This window comes from Lynx rufus, unplaced genomic scaffold (assembly GCF_022079265.1).
Source record: "Lynx rufus isolate CCGP_SWC_20201006 ecotype Redwood Valley unplaced genomic scaffold, mLynRuf1.p SCAF_7, whole genome shotgun sequence".
In the NCBI taxonomy this organism is placed as follows: Eukaryota; Metazoa; Chordata; class Mammalia; order Carnivora; family Felidae; genus Lynx; species Lynx rufus.
In genome coordinates, this window is record NW_025814889.1 from 81747937 (window position 1) to 81765943 (window position 18007).

An 18007-nucleotide genomic window follows, 5' to 3' on the forward strand; every position below is an offset into this window, starting at 1 on the left:
CTCTATATGATACAGAGACACATCTGCCAAGAAGGCTTCTTTACTAAGTGCTCCATTACTAGGTTAAATACACAGTCATAAATTTGAGTTATGCCTACCTTTTTCTTCCATTTTTTTTCCACACTCTAACTCCGCTCTTTCAGTAACTAATTCCCAAATAAACATTCATTCCAGCTGTGACTTACTTCTGCAATGGTAACTCTACCATTATCTGATTATACAAACTATCATATTTTTTATGTTAAATATATGGCTTGTTATTTTATTTAGATATATGACACTTATTTAATTTTAACTAGTTATTATATAATATGTATTATATGTTTATACAATTATAGAAATATGCCTTATTAACTGCTTACATATAATAAAGGTTTATTACCAAATATTAGAGAAACATAAAAACAACAATAAAGAAAATAATCAACAATAATTCACTACCCAGAATTTCAAATAAACAAAACATTACTACTTGGTGATATTTCTCATTAGAATATTAAATGTATGATAAGTGATAAATAAACATAAAGGCTAAGATGAAAAATAAGATGGGCAAATTGGTATTATAAGTAAATATTGCTATATGTACTCGGGATTAAATTAATTAACCTATGTAATTAACATTAAAATGTGAACATAATCTGTGCATTGTAATAGTTATTATTTAATTTAGAATTATGAAATGGCCTTAGTTCTCAGTGCCTCACCATTAACAAAGCCTAAGGATAAACAATAACAAAAAGGGTATATGTTAAAAACTTTGTATTTCCAGAAGCTTAAATATAAATTAGATTCTCAATTTTATTTTTGTAAGAAAGTCAGTTTCACAACTGTTTTTATTACTCACAAAATATTAGGTAATTGTGATTAATGGAAGTAATTATTTTATAGAAGACAACATTTCAGGTTCTCTGTGGGATACGAAGGTGAACATAACCATTCTCAAGGGAGATTCACCATAGAGAAGAGCTAAAAGGCTACTGAGAAATGCAAGGCTTCCAGAAATCCCTCATGGTCTCCCATATAGCACAGATCTGACCTGGACTTGGCCTTGTTCCCAGGAGATCAATGAACAAAACCCTCTTCTGAGGTCAAAAACAAGTAGACTTGGAAAATTTGAGCTATAAGTGAAACTAGAGGGAAGTCAATCTTAAGAATCTGTCCTTAGCATCACCATATATGATGCTATATCCCACTCAGTTCTCTAATTATTGCTTTCTTAACTTTTTATATCAACATTATTGAAGAGGATTGTCATATTATTTCTACATTGTTTTAAGGTTTCTGACATTCCATTTTTATATCCTGAAGTATTTCCTTTGAGCCATCATAAAATGGAGACAAAGCAAATCAAATTTGATTTTAGTGAACTTTGCTACAGTCTGACAGAGAAGCAATGAGGTGCATTCTACTCTTCACAGCACAAATTTGTTTAAAATTTAAAGGAGGTAACTGTCATAATTTGGGGAAACAAAATCTACAGCATAGCATATCCAGCACTGCTGAGAATTAACTGAATAGGTTAGTATGAATAAAAGACATTTTCCTATATTTTTCTGAAATATACTTATAGATCAATGGTCTCATGTAAAAGATAAATGTGGGGCAGAATTACAAAAGAATCAAACATTTTTTCATAAAGCTAATATCTAAGAAAAAGGATGTTCAAATGGAAAATGCACTGGGTAACAATCTGAAGAGCTTTAAGATCTGAAGCAATTAGTTACTTTCCCGATTTGTGCTTCCGTGTAAAATAAAAACTAGATAAATACTGTATGTCCTTTTAAGCTCAAAAAAAAAAGTTCAATATATACATTATTGGCATATAACAGAAGATGTCAAACATTGATGATTTTGATGAAATTACAAGACTAACCAAAGTAAGTGAATATGTTCTCTGTTATATAAAATAATAGGCTATTTACTCTCATATAGAAAACATACATAATATACTACTATATAATACGTATACAACATTCCCTATTACCTTGACAGCTATCTCCCAAAATATTAACATCTAAAAATAATTAAATAACTTATGCTAAGAAAGCCATTAATTCATTTCTTATATCATAAAAAGTATAATGGTTGTTATTTTAGTCTTCTAAATTTCACTTTTACCTTGTGATGGAATTAAGAGCATTCATTTCCGTTTTTAAGGGGTGGTATATCTAATAAATACATAACAGAAAAGAAAGAAAATTCATATTTAAAATTTTTAACAAAAATGTAATGATTTGCATAAACTGGACAAAGCAAGGAGCACTGATATCATTTATCATCTCTCAATGATGTGAGTTACTGTATGAAGATTTCCAAACTTCCCCTGCTCCATTTCAAATAAGAAAACTAGTAAATAAAGCAGAACTCACAAATGTGTATGAAAAACAAATGCAAACAAGATAGTTCAATAGAAAATAATATCATGCATGGATTATAGAATATATTTTAGAATTGTATCAATGATGGTGATATTGATCATCATGAATTATACTTTTCATTTCCTCCCTTTAATACTCTTGCCACCTAAATATCTTTAAGAGAAGAAAAAGGAGAAACAGAGAGGAGAAATGAATCACACAGTAATCACAGAGTTTGTCCTGCTTGGCCTTTCTGATGATCCTGACCTTCAGATTGTGATTTTCCTCTTCTTATTTATCACATACATATTAAGTGTCACTGGAAACCTCACTATCATCACTCTAACCTTGGTGGACCCTCATCTACAGACACCAATGTATTTCTTCCTCCGAAACTTCTCTTTCTTAGAAATCTCATTTACAACTGTCTGTATTCCTAGATTTCTAGGAGCAATTATCACCAGGGATAAGACTATTTCCTTTAACAATTGTGCAGCCCAACTCTTTTTCCTTATTTTCATGGGGGTGACAGAATTTTACATTCTCACTGCCATGTCCTATGACCCCTACATTGCCATCTGCAAGCCTCTGCATTACACCGCCATCATGAACAGGAAACTCTGCACCTGGCTTGTGCTCTGTGCGTGGCTGGGAGGGTTCCTGACCATTTTCCCACCCCTCATGCTTCTGCTCCAGCTGGATTACTGTGCTTCCAATGTCATTGATCACTTTGCATGTGACTATTTTCCCCTTTTACGACTGTCTTGTTCAGATACATGGTTTCTAGAAGTCATCGGTTTTTACTTTGCGTTGGTTGCTTTGCTATTCACTCTGGCATTGGTGATTTTATCTTACATGTATATTATCAGAACTATTTTGAGAATCCCATCTGCCAGTCAGAGAAAAAAGGCTTTCTCCACATGTTCCTCTCATATGATTGTCATCTCCATCTCTTATGGAAGCTGTATATTCATGTACGCTAATCCCTGTGCAAAAGAAAGGGTATCATTGATCAAGGGAGTAGCTATTCTCAATACCTCTGTTGCCCTCATGCTGCACCCCATCATTTATACTCTGAGAAACCAGCAAGTGAAGCAAGCCTTCAAAGATTTGGTCCATACAGTATTTTCTTCAAATAAATATTTATTTGGCAAAAAAAGGACACTCTACAGTGTAACTAGGTAAAATCTTGAATACTATTTAAAGATATCAGGTCCTTCATAGATATTTGTTCAACGAAAGAAATAGTGCTTGAGTCAACAGACTTTTATTTTTGTCGTTTCTAAAATGAGATTGAAAGAAATCCGAATTGTAAAATCGTGCCAAGTTCCTGGATTTTATGCTTCTATTAATTACTGGATTAAACACTGCACATCTTTCAAATGGAAAGAGACCTTCTGGATAGTAGATCCTTCTCAAGAATTAAGAACTCTTAATAGTAAGAATTAATCACTATTATGGGAGAGTAACTTCAAGTGATTTTTTGAAAAGGTTGAAGAGTTCAATGAATATTTAAATCCATACTTTTTTCATGCCTTTCAATGGGAACCCAGTGAGCACTGAACTATATCCCACTTTTTATTGCTCTATAATTTTTATTGTTCTATATTTTTTCTGAATAATTATTAAATTATTAATTATTAAAAATAAATTATTATTTCTGAATAAATTTGATACATACTCACTTGGAGAGCCACTTTTATGAAGACATTTTAGTATATGATAAAAATGTAATGTTTTCATGTAACATTAAGTTGTCTCAGCATTTCACCCAGCAAGAAAAGTAGTGGGAGCATATTTTTTCAGAGAAATTCTGATTTAGGAAATTCAGGAAACCTTTCCAAAAGCTTTGTACATTGTACATTTTCTTATTTAGATAGTATGCAAAATATTCCATATGCTTCTGGCTTATTTCTTATGCCCGTCCTATCTCTTTGGGCATTATCTCAAAAGTTTCCTATTCCAATAGTGGTACAAATGTTGGTAACATTTGTATAATCCTTAGTGTATTTTCCTCTAGGCCTTTGTTGGCACATGTGATTCCCTGGAGTATTTGCTGGGAGACATGGACATACATGATAAAACATGTGCCTTATGCAGGTGAAAATCCATATAGAATCCTTGTCCAGAAAGGCCCAAAGTAACTCCAAACCTAGCTTCTCTTCACTAATTTTGCTCCCATGGCTACAATGGGAAATGTGTAAAAGATTATTAGCTATAAAGTAATTCCAATATATTGAGAAAGATTGATTTTAAAACTACTGAATCTCTTGACCTAAAACTGAAATAGTTGTTAATACGCTTTCTTAAAAAAATCATTTCGGCCAGTTGATGTGGTGCATTTGTATGACAAAGGTAAGATTGTAAAGTGAGGACAATGAAAAATTTCCTTTGGTTCGCATCAATTCATTAATATTTAAGTTTTCATCAAAATCCATAGAATAATTTGGGGCTGTTATGTCATCTGTATTTATCAAGGATAATGAACAATGAGGATGTTACATTTCTTGTTTGTCTTAATAATATATTCTTTTATTAATTTTCTGAAAATTATTCTCTGAATTTGATTTTCCTTATTGAATACAGGTTTAATAAGTAGTACATGCTCCAGTTTCAGGCAGAAAGAGTTAGGAATTCCAATTCTACCATGAACAAGTGTCTGATCTTGTTTATGTTACTTAAGCTGTTTCATTGTCAGATTCTTCAAAGGAACATAAGATTATCATATTGAGTAAATGAGATAAGAGCCTAAAACTTTTCATTGTCTCTTAAATGAGGGCGCTCTAACATGGTTTTTGGTATTTTACAATGGGGCAGTATTCCCCAAATATGTTACTGATTTTATTTTGGGGAAAATAAAAATAATAGTAACCACTGTCTGGGAGTACATTTTATTAAAATTTTGTATATTTTGTATAATTTTACTTTTCATTTAAATTGGGCTTCACAATTATTCTGTGAGATACTATTGGCATTTATTAAAATTAAGGAAACTACAACTCATGTTAAGTAACTTGTTCAAAGTCACAATACTATAATGTGACTGAGTTGCATTATTGATCCATTTCTCTTTGAATGCAAAGCCCACAAGTTGCCCCAGTAATACCGTTCATTATAAATAAATATTAAGTTCCGATGCCATACATTTTTTAAGAATTCATTTCCTTTTTTAAGTTAAAAATTATCCTCAAATATATATAAATAGCTAACAAACTAAGACATTCAGGTTATAAGTAGAACATCTCTATGAAAACTTAAGGATTTTTCCTTCATTATTCTATTCATACTGGTTGGTGCTTTGATCTTACTTGGGATTCAAACTTTCCCTTTCTATAGAATTAGGAGAAAAGAAAGCTCTTTTTTTTTCCAGAGGACTCAGGGAAACAGGATTCTGAATTAATTTGAGGAATATTCTGAGGCATTACTAAAGTCATAATCTGAAAAACATTAAATAGGTTCTTCTTATGAGATTTTTTGCGTTCAGTAACGATGAAGCTTTTGCATGACATTAGATGTCAACAAACACAGGAATGGAAAAAATCATTCCAGGAAAAAAAAAATAGTGGTTGTTACAAAACCCAACTGTTACTCAAGATACCACATTAAACCAATATTTTGTTCTTTTCTCTGACAAATTGGCCCAACATGTATACCTAACACCAACAGTGTCAAGTGAGAGAAAGATAGAGAGTTAGAAAACTGTACTAACCTTGTGGGTGCAAATTGCCTTGAATATATGTGTCACAACTTTAAGGAGTTTTAACTTAAGAAGAGAGAATTCAGTACAGATAGTGCATAACGATAAAGTTAGTTTCCAATTATATTGTGGAATTTAATCTCCTAAATATTACAAAAATAAAGAAAAACAATCTCTCAATCTTTCAAAGGCCTTTAAAAATTGTCGTTTCTTTAAACTGGACAATTTGAGGAATACTATTGTGGGGTTTTTTCCCCAAAATTTATATAGAATGGTAGTGTCCTTAAAGTAATTTCCAGCTATTTATTTAACACGATAACAAGTAGCTGTTTATAGAATAGGTTAATTTCCACTTTCAATGAATGACACACTTGATTCAACAATGACATATCTATGACAGAGCCAAATTCATCCATTGAAAAGAAAGGAACAAAGAGGAATACAAAGCTTTGGACAAAAGTTACATGTAGCTGGGTAAAAGAAACATGGATGAGAAGCTAGGAAGGAAAGCTTGAAATGATGTCTTGGAACCTTGGGTATATTTTTCATAACTCTACCATACATATCACAGAAATAATTTATAGATCAAAGACTGTACACACAGCTGTTAATTACAGAGGATTATTCATTGAGAACAATGACTTTTACGATTGAAATATCCATCATACACTTGAATCACCATTCATTTGTTTACAAAATATGTCATTGTGATGTTTGCTTCTCTTGTAAGTGCTCTTTAGCCTGTTTTCTTCAGTCCCTGAGAAATAGCAAAAGAAATGTTCATTTCCTGTGAATCTCACATGCTTTCCTAGTAGCATTACCACTATCCATCTCAGTTGGAATTTGCCTTAAATTATCAACAGCAATATTTTTTGCTAAACAGTAAAGTGAGTGGAAAGAGAACTGAGGCACATAAGAAATAACAAGGAAGAAATTTCACAGTATTATGATGCATTATATACCAAAAATCAACAATCCTATATCTTGAAACTAAATATTCTATTATAAAACTTATCTCAGGACACTGAATTGAATACTTTACTATTTAATGACAATGAACACAATGCGGGATATGATAATAGACTGGTTTGATTTACTGAAGAAAATTTAGCTTCACTTTAAAGTGCATTGTTATTATTACTATTATTATGATTAATTATTTAGGAAAAGAAAATAAGGAGGTTTTATGTGCTGTTTCATAGATTACTCCAAGGCATTGACAAAATAAAGCTTCTATAACTCATGTAGATAAAAGGAAATGCTCATGTAGATAAATGCTCGTGTAGATAAAATGAAAAATATAAACAGTATAATATGGAATAGAAAGCAGAATTCATATATAGAGAGATAATACTAACAACATTTAAATAGAAGAAACTCTGAAGGAAGAAAGTTCTGTAAAAGATAATTTTAGTATTCATACAGTTCAGTTTCTTTAGTCTGTGACTATGTGGATCCAACCTACTAAATTTCTATCCTGCCTTCTCTCCACTCTGTACTCTCTAAAATCTGAGGATATCATGTCAAAGAATTCATTACCTCTGGCTTCAGATGAGGAGTTGGAGGCTGCAAAAGAACGTGAACCGGAGTGAAAACTTAGGAATTTTGTCACATTGTTAAAAATTGAACTTCAATGACTTTCAAATTTTGGTGCATTCACATTTGAGTGACCTTTCTCCCAACACATCATCTTTTCTACGTTATACTAGTAAGTAATAATACGGGGAATTAGGTGACAGAAATGAGGAAATGAGTCACATTTATTGGGGTTTGAAAAAGGACAAGGAGTTTCCCGATGGGAAGAAAACCCTTCAGGGAAGTGTTTTTAAAAAGTCAACAGGTAGCACTTCTATTCCAGTTATCAGGAAAACCTAGGTTAAAATCCCTGTTTTCTCATTCAGGAATATGATTTTGACAAGATTTTTAAAACTCTTTTTAGATTCCGTTTCCAATCTGTGAAATAAGGACTTTAAGAAAAATCATTCTATGTAAAACACAGAGTGTGGTATGTAGTAAAACCTTACTTTAAAACATTTTATCTATTTTTATTAAGTTGTCTTAAAGACCTCTATATTAAATTAAATTTGTTTCTTGGCAGAGACAAATTTCAGCACTATCTATCTGTGTAACCGTCTTTTCTTTAATCCTTCTATTTGTGTTTTCTACTCTAGATTATACAAGAGAAGAAAAATATGAGAAACCACACAGAAATAACAGAGTTTATCCTCCTGGGATTGTCAGATGACCCACAGCTTCAGGTGGTGATCTTTGTCTCTCTGCTCATCACCTACATGCTCAGCATCACTGGCAACCTGACCATTATCACCCTTACCCTGCTGGATTCCCACCTCCAGACCCCCATGTATTTCTTCCTCAGAAACTTCTCCTTATTAGAGGTTTCATTCACAACTGTCAGCATACCCAAGTTCCTGGGCACTATGATTACAGGAGATAAAACCATTTCCTTTAATGATTGTATGATTCAGTTATTTTTTTTCATTCTCTTGGGAGTCACTGAATTTTACCTTTTGGCCGCCATGTCTTATGACCGTTACATTGCCATCTGCAAACCTCTGCATTACACGACCATCATGAATCACAGAGTCTGCATACTCCTGGTCTTTGCTTCATGGCTGGCTTCATTCTTAATCATATTCCCGTCACTTATGCTGTTCATACAACTTGATTACTGTAAGTCCAATGTTATAGACCATTTTACCTGTGATTATTTCCCCTTACTACACCTTTCTTGTTCAGACACAAAATTCCTAGAGATAGTGGGTTTTTCCTGCGCTGTGTTCACTTTAATGTTCACTTTGGCCTTGATATTTCTGTCTTACACATATATCATCAGAACAATTTTAAGAATTCCTTCTACTAGTCAGAGGACAAAGGCCTTTTCCACATGTTCATCCCATATGATTGTCATCTCCATCTCCTATGGCAGCTGCATTTTCATGTATATTAATCCATCAGCAAAAGACAGAGTGTCTCTGAGCAAGGGAGTTGCTGTGCTAAACACCTCAGTGGCCCCCATGCTGAACCCCTTTATTTACAGCCTAAGGAATCAACAAGTCAGGCAAGCCTTCATGGACAGGGCAAGAAAGATTGTATCTTTCTCAAAAAAAATGAAGAAATAAAAGTGTTATTATAATTAAAGGCACATGATGAGCAATTAAACAAAAGTAGGGCCCTTCCAAAGTTTATTAATATCTACACAGCCTCACTGGAGTTATTTTTTCTTAATTAAACTTTTATTACCAGCAGTTTACTGAGGAGACATATATATATACATGTTTTTTCTATTTAAATTCCAATCCATCTTTCATGCATTTCCCTTCCTTTGAGCTAGTCTTCCCACTCTGTAACCATGAGACTGGCCTCATTTCTTATAAATATTTTTAAATACCAATTCCTTCAAAATCATACATAGAAAATCAAAGAAATGCAAAAAGAGACCCAAGATCAATGAGTTAAAATTGTTTTATGATTTTACCAGGAAACACTCTTTCAAAGAATTCAGAAAATATTGTCATGTTTAACATTCTTTTTAATTTACTATATAAGTATCATAAATATAACTTAGTCTTATTAGAATGTTACAGAGACTATCCTCTCCATTTTATAGCACGGTTAGTAACTATGCAAAAAAAGTGCAATTAAAAAAATAACAATTATTTTTTTGAGAACTCTAAAAGTATTTCTCAAGTACTGAGTTTAACTTTTCTATGCCATAATTAATTGAAAACACAATTATAAATATACACTTACTTAGGAAAAACTTGAAGCAGCCCCTATTTTTGGAACTCCATAATTACCATATACACCATATCAGCTCTTTTAAAAGCCTAAAGAAATAAATATTCCTAGATACAGATTGAGTACATATACTGTGTTTCAGTAGTGTATTTAAATGCTTGATGTTAAACAGCTCTTTTTGAAAATCAGTTAAGTTATAAGTTTCTCATACCTTTTGTGGCTGTTTTGATATGAAAGCTTACACATACAATTCATTTAAGTGCAAAAGATGCAAAACCTTATTTGTTTCATAATATACTTTGTTAATAGAAAAATCATTTTAAGGGTGCTGGGTGGTTCAGTCAGTTGAACATGCAACTCTTGATTTAGGTTGTGGGATTGAGCCCCACATCGGGCTCCGCTCTGAGCGTGGAGCCTGCTTGAGATATTTTCTCTCTCTCTCTCTCTCTCTCTCTCTCTCTCTCTCTCTCTCTCTCTCTCTCATGCACACACACATGCTCACACCAAAAAAAAAAAAAGTCATTTTAACAAAAATAAGTTACATACCCACTCTCACTGCTTTTATTCATTACTCTACTGGAGGTCCTATCCAGGGCATTAGCACAAGAATACTAAATACATTTAAAACTACTGGAAAAGAAGAAACAAATAAATCTTTCTTTGCAAAGAACATTATTTTCCTCCTACGGCCTTACTGCATTTACACTAAATGGTTCTTAACCCTGACATACTCCCCTCCCAGATATCTGCATGGGATAAGCCAGACATCCACATGTCCCCTCAATAAGGCCCACCCCAATGACACTACTTGAAATTTAGTGGCTCCCCACTTCCAAGATTTTTAAATTTTCTCTTCCTTTACAAAACATTAATTTACAAAAGATCATATAATGTACTAATCAATTGTGTCCATTGCTTATTGTCTGTCTTATACCCCTCACCCCATGAAAGCAGGGATCTCTGTCCACTTTGTAGACACAGTGATGTGTTCCAGCAGTGCTGTGCTGGGACCTGCCTATACACTTCCCAACAGCCAACTGTGTTTGTGTCTCCTCAATTCTGCATTCAGAAAGGCCACATCACCTGCCATGGTGGGAGACTTTACATCTTAAAAATTGATAAACTCTACCGATGGGCTCCTCACCTCTACTCACTGAGAGGCAGTTGTTAAACATTTACTGGAAGTCACTATTCCTCCTCATTTAGAACATATGTCTGCCATGTAGTGGGTATTCAATAAATATTTTTTGAATAGTAAATAAGTTTAAATAACGTAGAATGGCTCCAGTGTCCTAGCAATCAGAGCCCTGACTAAATATTTTGTCCAACAGAACCACATACTATTTATATAATAATGCACATGACATTTAGCTTTTAAAACAATGTTCAAATAAAATGTGTGTTTCATCGTAACTAGACAACTTTGAATGACAAAGAAATAATTAACTGAATATTTCTAATGCATTTGGTGCTCATTTTTTCTTTTATTTTACATTAGGACACTTGACAACTACGTAAAAATCTATTTCCTTGATTTTTCATGAAATCAATTATAACATTTCTAGTTAAGGTTTTCCTAATGAGCTTTCTAATGGTAGCAATGGATTCTCTAATGGATGCAAACCCTTGTTTTTCTCATAGAAAAATTCTTACAACTATTTGGGCTACACTTAATAGTATATGAGATCCAACATCATCTGTCAATTGATAAACTTCTGAGATTATAGATTTAATTTGTAGAATAATAGTTCAATTAAATGGTGGTTCTCAGTAAGTAGGAGGCCAGTCAGACATCCTGAGAGGTGGGAGGGGACTTACCTATAAAGGATGATAATGTATCACTGAAATTAATTAGTAATATGCACTGGAATTATTTAGTAATATGATGTCAGTTAAGGTTTTCAGAGAAAGTCTTTAATAATTTTTTTCATTTATTTTAGAGATAGAGCATGAGTGGGGGAGAAGGGTAGAAGGAGAGAATCCCAAGCAGGCTCTAGGCTCATCACGGAGTCTGGGCTTAGATCTCTTTACCCTGAGATCATGGATCCAGACGAAATCAAGAGTCTCAACTGACTGATTGTTTTACTGGTTCATAAATATTCTCACAATGAAAAGATGTCATATGCACAAATATAAACAAGGATTTAATGGAAGTAAATAACATAATGAAAGAAAGTAGTCAAAAGGCAATAAAAGCCACATTAGCAGGAGCTTTGGGAAGGGTTTCCCTAAATTCAAAGGGCCAATACAGGGATAAATCTTCTCATGTCTTTAATAGGTTGTCCATTTCAGAAGGCAATCAAGTCACACTAGAAATCCATAGCAGCATTTTCTAACATTTCATTCTGCTAAAGAATTCTTCTCGGGGTTGCCAGAATTCAAAGGATATAAGGACACCAATTCTACTGAGGAAAAGTCCAGAGTTTCTGGGAGAAAATGTGAATTCCTTGTATAATCAGAAGGGTGAATTCCAAGTCCAGCTCCCACACACTCATTATCACTCTGTTTATGTATTTGCCTATTTACCTCATAAATTTGCTTTTATACTTCTTAACCAATGTTTATAAAAATGATTCACCTGCATCTTTAATGATTCTTCTCCTTGGCACTCAGTTTACTTAATGAATTCCCCTGGGCCAACAAAAAGACATAGTTAAATAGGTCCAGTTCCATTTGTATGGCATACATTGAAAGGAACATTCCTTACTTTCTATTTTTCAAAGCAGCATTTGCAGCAAAATATAGCAGTCCCTGAACCTAGGGAAAATAATACTTAGATTTTATAGATGTATAATCAGAATTACAAATTATTGATTTAAATGTTTACATGAATAGAAAGAAAAATGATTTAATAAATCAGTGTGTTGTACTATATGAAAACAGGCAAATGGGAGAGTACTTTACTAGCCAACCCAGGTGTAACTGAATTAGTACATGGAGCTTGATAAGAGATGAAAAGCCAGAATGAGTTGTACTACAATAAAATGTTTTCAGAAATTCATAGTATCAGTAATGAAGGATATCGTGAGTCACATATAATTAATCTACCAACAAAGAGAATTATGATCCTTAAGAACTTGAAAAAGCTAAAACAACAAACTTCTTTTGAGAGCACAATAGAAACCAAGTCTTTTGCTAACTCAGTTTAGCAGCTCTGAAATTATGTAAATATTTAAGCAAATCAGATGACAAAATTTGAGATTAAATCATCCAGAAGAACCAGAGTAAGTAAATTTTTCATTCAATATATATGTCTTCATTTTATACCAATATCTTCAAAAAATATTATTTGTATATGTTTGGGGATTTATAAACTTTTCAATATTAAAAATTAAATAACTGTTTACTACCAAGAGACTATTAATGCAATGTTAAATCTTGGATTGTTCATTTCTTTCTAACTTGAAATCATATTCTGTTATAAAAGTAGGGTTTTAAAAAAAATTCCCAGGGCACATGGGTGGCTCAGTCAGTTAAGCAGCCATCTTGGGCTCAGGTCATGATCTCATAGTCCATGAGTTGGATACAGTCCTGCGTCAGACTCTGTGCTGACAGCTCAGAGCCCGGAGCCTGCCTCAGATTCTGTGTCTCCCTCTCTCTCTGCCCCTTCCCTCCCCCTCTGCTCATACTCTGTCTCTCTCTGTCTCTCAAAAATAAACATTAAAAAATGATAACAAATTTTTTAAAATTCCCTTCTGGAAAGAGTGTCTGTTATTTTGATTATCTACATGTTTATCTTCCATGACAATATTGTAAATATATATATATATATATATATATATATATATATATATATATATATATATATTAGGCATTATATGAATTAAACTATTTCCAGGATATTATTTATTTTAGTAATAGAAGGAATAGAAGGGTACTTTCTTGGCTGTTTGGCCTTTTTATCAGAAAAGGAAACAAATGATGAGAGATAACATCAATCAAACCCTTAAGAAAGTAATTTATGAGATGAGGCGCCTGAGTGGCTCAGTCAGTTAAGTCTCCCACTTTGACTCAGTTCATAATCTCACAGCTTCTGAGTCCTAGCCCCATGTTGGGCTCTGTGCTAACAGCTCAGAGCCTGGAGACTGCTTCAGATTCTCTGTCTCCCTCTCTCTCTGCCCCTCCCCACTTGCGCGTTCTGTCTCTCTCTCTCTTAAAAGTAAACATTTAAAAAAATTTTATTAAAAAAGTGATTTATGAGAGAATGTGAACAAAACATTCCCATGGAAAAACATGTATGTTCTAAGTGAGATGATTACTATGGTGACAAGTAGTTTAATCTTGTGAAAGTTCCCTCAACTATAGCTTCAAAATATAAAATGTGAGGGCAGCCTAAATCACTCCTATAAGATTTCAAACCCTATATTTAGATTATCCATAATCCAGACTAGTTTTTATAATATTGAGGTAAAGGAAAAATCATTAGAATATTTTTATGTTTTTATAAAAAAGAGAATAATTACAAGTTTAATTTTGAAACATTAGAAGAAATAGCTTCTGCTTAAATGCTAGCAAAAGACATTTTTTATAATCCATGGCCTGTGATTGTGTATACTCAATAAAAGATCAATCTTTAACTTCAGATCATGTTATTACTTGAATGTAAGGTCCAATAGAAATTGGACAGAGTTGCTGAAGGGGAACATGTGTTTTTGGCTTTCATAGATTATTCACCATCATGGACATTTTAAGATTTTATATTCTATCCTCAATCTTCTTTTAACTCTTTTATTTTCTATAGGGGAACATACATTCTCTGTTTGAAAGTGGGGAAAAATGATCAGCGATGAAAAACCACACAATACCTAAAGAATTCATTCTTCTAGGGCTATCTGATGACCCAGAGCTCCAGACTGTGATTTTTCTCTTTTTAATTATCACATATATATTAAGTGTCACTGGAAATCTGACCATCATCACTCTCACCTTGGTGGATTCCCATCTACAGACCCCTATGTATTTCTTCCTCAGGAACTTCTCTGTATTAGAAATATCCTTTACAACTGTCTGTATTCCTAGGTTTCTGGGCACAATTATCACCAGAGACAAAACAATTTCATACAATAATTGCACTGGTCAGTTGTTTTTCCTCATCTTCATGGGTATAACTGAGTTTTATCTTCTCACTGCCATGTCCTATGATCGCTATGTAGCCATCTGTAAACCCCTACATTATGCAACCATCATGAACAAAAGAGTCTGCATTTTACTTGTCTTTTGTGCTTGGCTGGCAGGATTCTTAAATATCTTCCCACCAGTTATTCTTTTTCTCCAGTTAGATTACTGTGGCTCCAATGTCATCGATCACTTTGCTTGTGACTATTTTCCCCTCTTGCAGTTATCTTGCTCAGACACATGGCTCCTAGAAGTGATTGGCTTTTACTCTGCAATAGTCATACTGCTTTTCACTTTGGCATTAATAATTCTATCGTACATGTTCATCATGAGAACAATTCTGAAACTGCCTTCCGCCAGTCAGAGAAAAAAGGCATTTTCTACGTGTTCCTCTCACATGATTGTCATTTCCATCTCTTATGGAAGCTGCATATTCATGTATGCCAACCCTTCCGCAAAACAGAAGGCATCATTGACCAAAGGAGTAGCTATTCTGAATACCTCTGTGGCTCCTATGATGAATCCATTTATATATACCCTGAGGAACCAGCAAGTAAAGCAAGCCTTTAAGGATACTGTCCAAAAGGTTATGTTTTTCTCCAGTAATTGAAGGCATTAGTAGCATTACAAGAATGAAGTGCTTGGAAATGCTTTCTATTATTCACACTTTCTCAAAACTCCCTTTCTTTTACTCGGGTTATGTGTTTTCCCCTTTTTTTCCATCCCCCTATTACAATTTCCCAATCATGGAACTCAATAAATTTGATAATGTGAATATCGTGTCAGAATTGTCTGTACATTCAAAAGTTTTATTCAAATGTATTTGGATGAAGTAATAAAATTGGGTTGATGATTATGATTTTGAATGGGAGTGGTTTGATTTTGAAGAGACATGGGCTTTAGGTTGATGGTAAGTGTGTAAGAGTACATGCAGATTTCTGAACTTTTCATTCTTACTAATAGAAATGAATGTCATTAGAAAATTTTGATTCTATTTGTCATTTCCATGAAGTCAATTAAACATAATCATCAGGGGATTGGGAATAAAATATTTATTTAAAGGTTTTAAAAGATTAGAAACTCATACATATTAAAAATCTTTAACTACTGATAATAATTAAGATGCTAATGAGGAAGGGGAGAAGCAAGAGAGACAGGGGTAGAAGATAACATAAAATTTTCCAGCAATTCCTACACTCCAGATCTATTGTTTTCTTTGTATTGAAACATCTAATCCTGACAACAACTTTATGAGGTACTTTTAATTACTATTCTTTTCGGGGATGCCTGGGTGGCTCAGCCAGTTAAGCATCCACCTTTGGCTCAGGTCATGATCTTGCAGTTCATAAGTTCTCCAGTAACTGAAGGCATTAATAGCATTAGAAAATGAAGCCCAGTGTCGGGCTCTGTGCTGACAGCTTGGAGTCTACAGCCTGCTTCAGATTCTGTGTCTCCCTCTCTGTCTGCCCCACCCCCGCTCAACCTCTGTCTCTCTCTGTCTCTCTCTCTCTCTCTCTCTCTCTCAAAATAAACATTAAAAACAATTTTAATTACTATTCTTTTTTAGTCAGAGGTATTTTTCGTTAGGTAGATCACATACCTCCAGAAATTAAAAAATACTTTCCTCATGTAAATATTATATATTTTAAACTATGTTCAACATTTAATCTACCTCTCTAAGACTTTAACAATCCCCTCAATTGGGTATGTTTTTCTCCTCCTTTTAAAGAATGAAACATAGAAATTCATGGTAAATAAATAATATATATGGCCAATACACATTAGAGCGAGGATTCAGATCAAAGCTATGCCCCCCAATTAAGCCATTGTACCAATTCCTGGGGGAAGAGAGATAGTTTACAATATAAACATTACAAGAAAACTTAGAATTTAAGAATAGGATGCTATTTCTTTCACAAAAGTACTTACTTTCACAAGAGTACCAAATAAGTCCACCAAAATGCCACACTTGGCTTATGGGGATTTCTCTCCAAAATAACATCTCTCAGAAATTAACAATTCAGAAGACAAGCACCTCTTGGAATTAAAGTTAGATCCCTACACCTAAAACCAGAAAATTGCTTTCACCAAAGAAACTCAGATGCCAAACTTTTCCATTGGTAATCTCAGATATAACATATAACTGTATGATAATGAATGTAGTATCTCATTGGCAAGGCTCTTGTCATTTTTGTTTGAGCACTGAGTTATCCCCATCAACAACCACAGACAGAATCATAAATTATGTGACTGACGATTTATTATCTCATTCATAGATATTATTTAGTCATTCTCCATCATTCTGAATTGAGTCAGAGTAAACCTTTGTATTCTTAAATATCAGAACTTTTCAGTGTTCATCATGCCTTACATCTCTCTCTGAGGGTAGATCTCCAGTGCTAAAATTCTCACGTTCACATTGCCTTTTTATCGCCATCTATAAAATTGGATGTATATTGCAATAATTTACAGTCATATGGAATCACATGAGCCTCCCTGTACAGTATGCTTATCAATATGGTTAGAAGTTTTCACAATATACTAGAATTTCATTTTTCTTGACTATATTAACAGACTATGAGCATTTTTCTAGCAAAAGGAATACTTGTTCATTATTGCCTACCGAAGGGCTTATTGTAGTGTAGTCATTTACTCAAATATTTGTTATAATTTAACAAATCAACAAATGGATGAAAGTGTCAAAATGCCTACTTCCTATCTAAACTATTGATATCTCCTGCCTTGAAATTCTCATTCTTCTGCTCTGATATCTTATTTGAATAAGCTTCTCTGTCTGGGTTTTCTAGGACTCCTTGTTTTCCAGACCCATAGAAATTGCTATAACCCTTAAAATAATATCATCACCTATTAAATGCCTTCCTCAACAGACAGGACCTATCTTTTCTTTATAGGACTACCTCCTGGGAGCTCCACTGTGGACATATTTAGGGCAAAATCCTATCTTTTATTCATTAAGATACAAGATGGAACCCTATGACTCCCATGGGTATCACATTTTTAACTTGAGATGTTTTCATATAGTTGAAATATAACAATCGTACTCAACAACATCATT

The 18007-nt window shown here is 33.4% G+C and overlaps 3 protein-coding genes across 3 annotated transcripts; all 3 read left to right on the forward strand.

The window, feature by feature from the left end:
• Window positions 1-2570: 2570 nt before the first annotated feature.
• On the forward strand, window positions 2571-3545 carry LOC124501930 (olfactory receptor 6C3-like). The gene has a single exon (XM_047066373.1). The coding sequence runs from the start codon at window positions 2571-2573 to the stop codon at window positions 3543-3545; it is 975 nt and encodes a 324-aa protein (XP_046922329.1).
• A 4704-nt stretch (window positions 3546-8249) lies between these two features.
• On the forward strand, window positions 8250-9197 carry LOC124501760 (olfactory receptor 6C1-like). The gene has a single exon (XM_047066213.1). It carries the CDS (start codon window positions 8250-8252, stop codon window positions 9195-9197), a length of 948 nt encoding a protein of 315 aa, XP_046922169.1.
• Window positions 9198-14602: 5405 nt separating this feature from the next.
• LOC124501751 (olfactory receptor 6C3-like) lies at window positions 14603-15541 on the forward strand. Its single transcript, XM_047066198.1, has one exon. It carries the CDS (start codon window positions 14603-14605, stop codon window positions 15539-15541), a length of 939 nt encoding a protein of 312 aa, XP_046922154.1.
• The last annotated feature ends 2466 nt before the right edge of the window (window positions 15542-18007 follow it).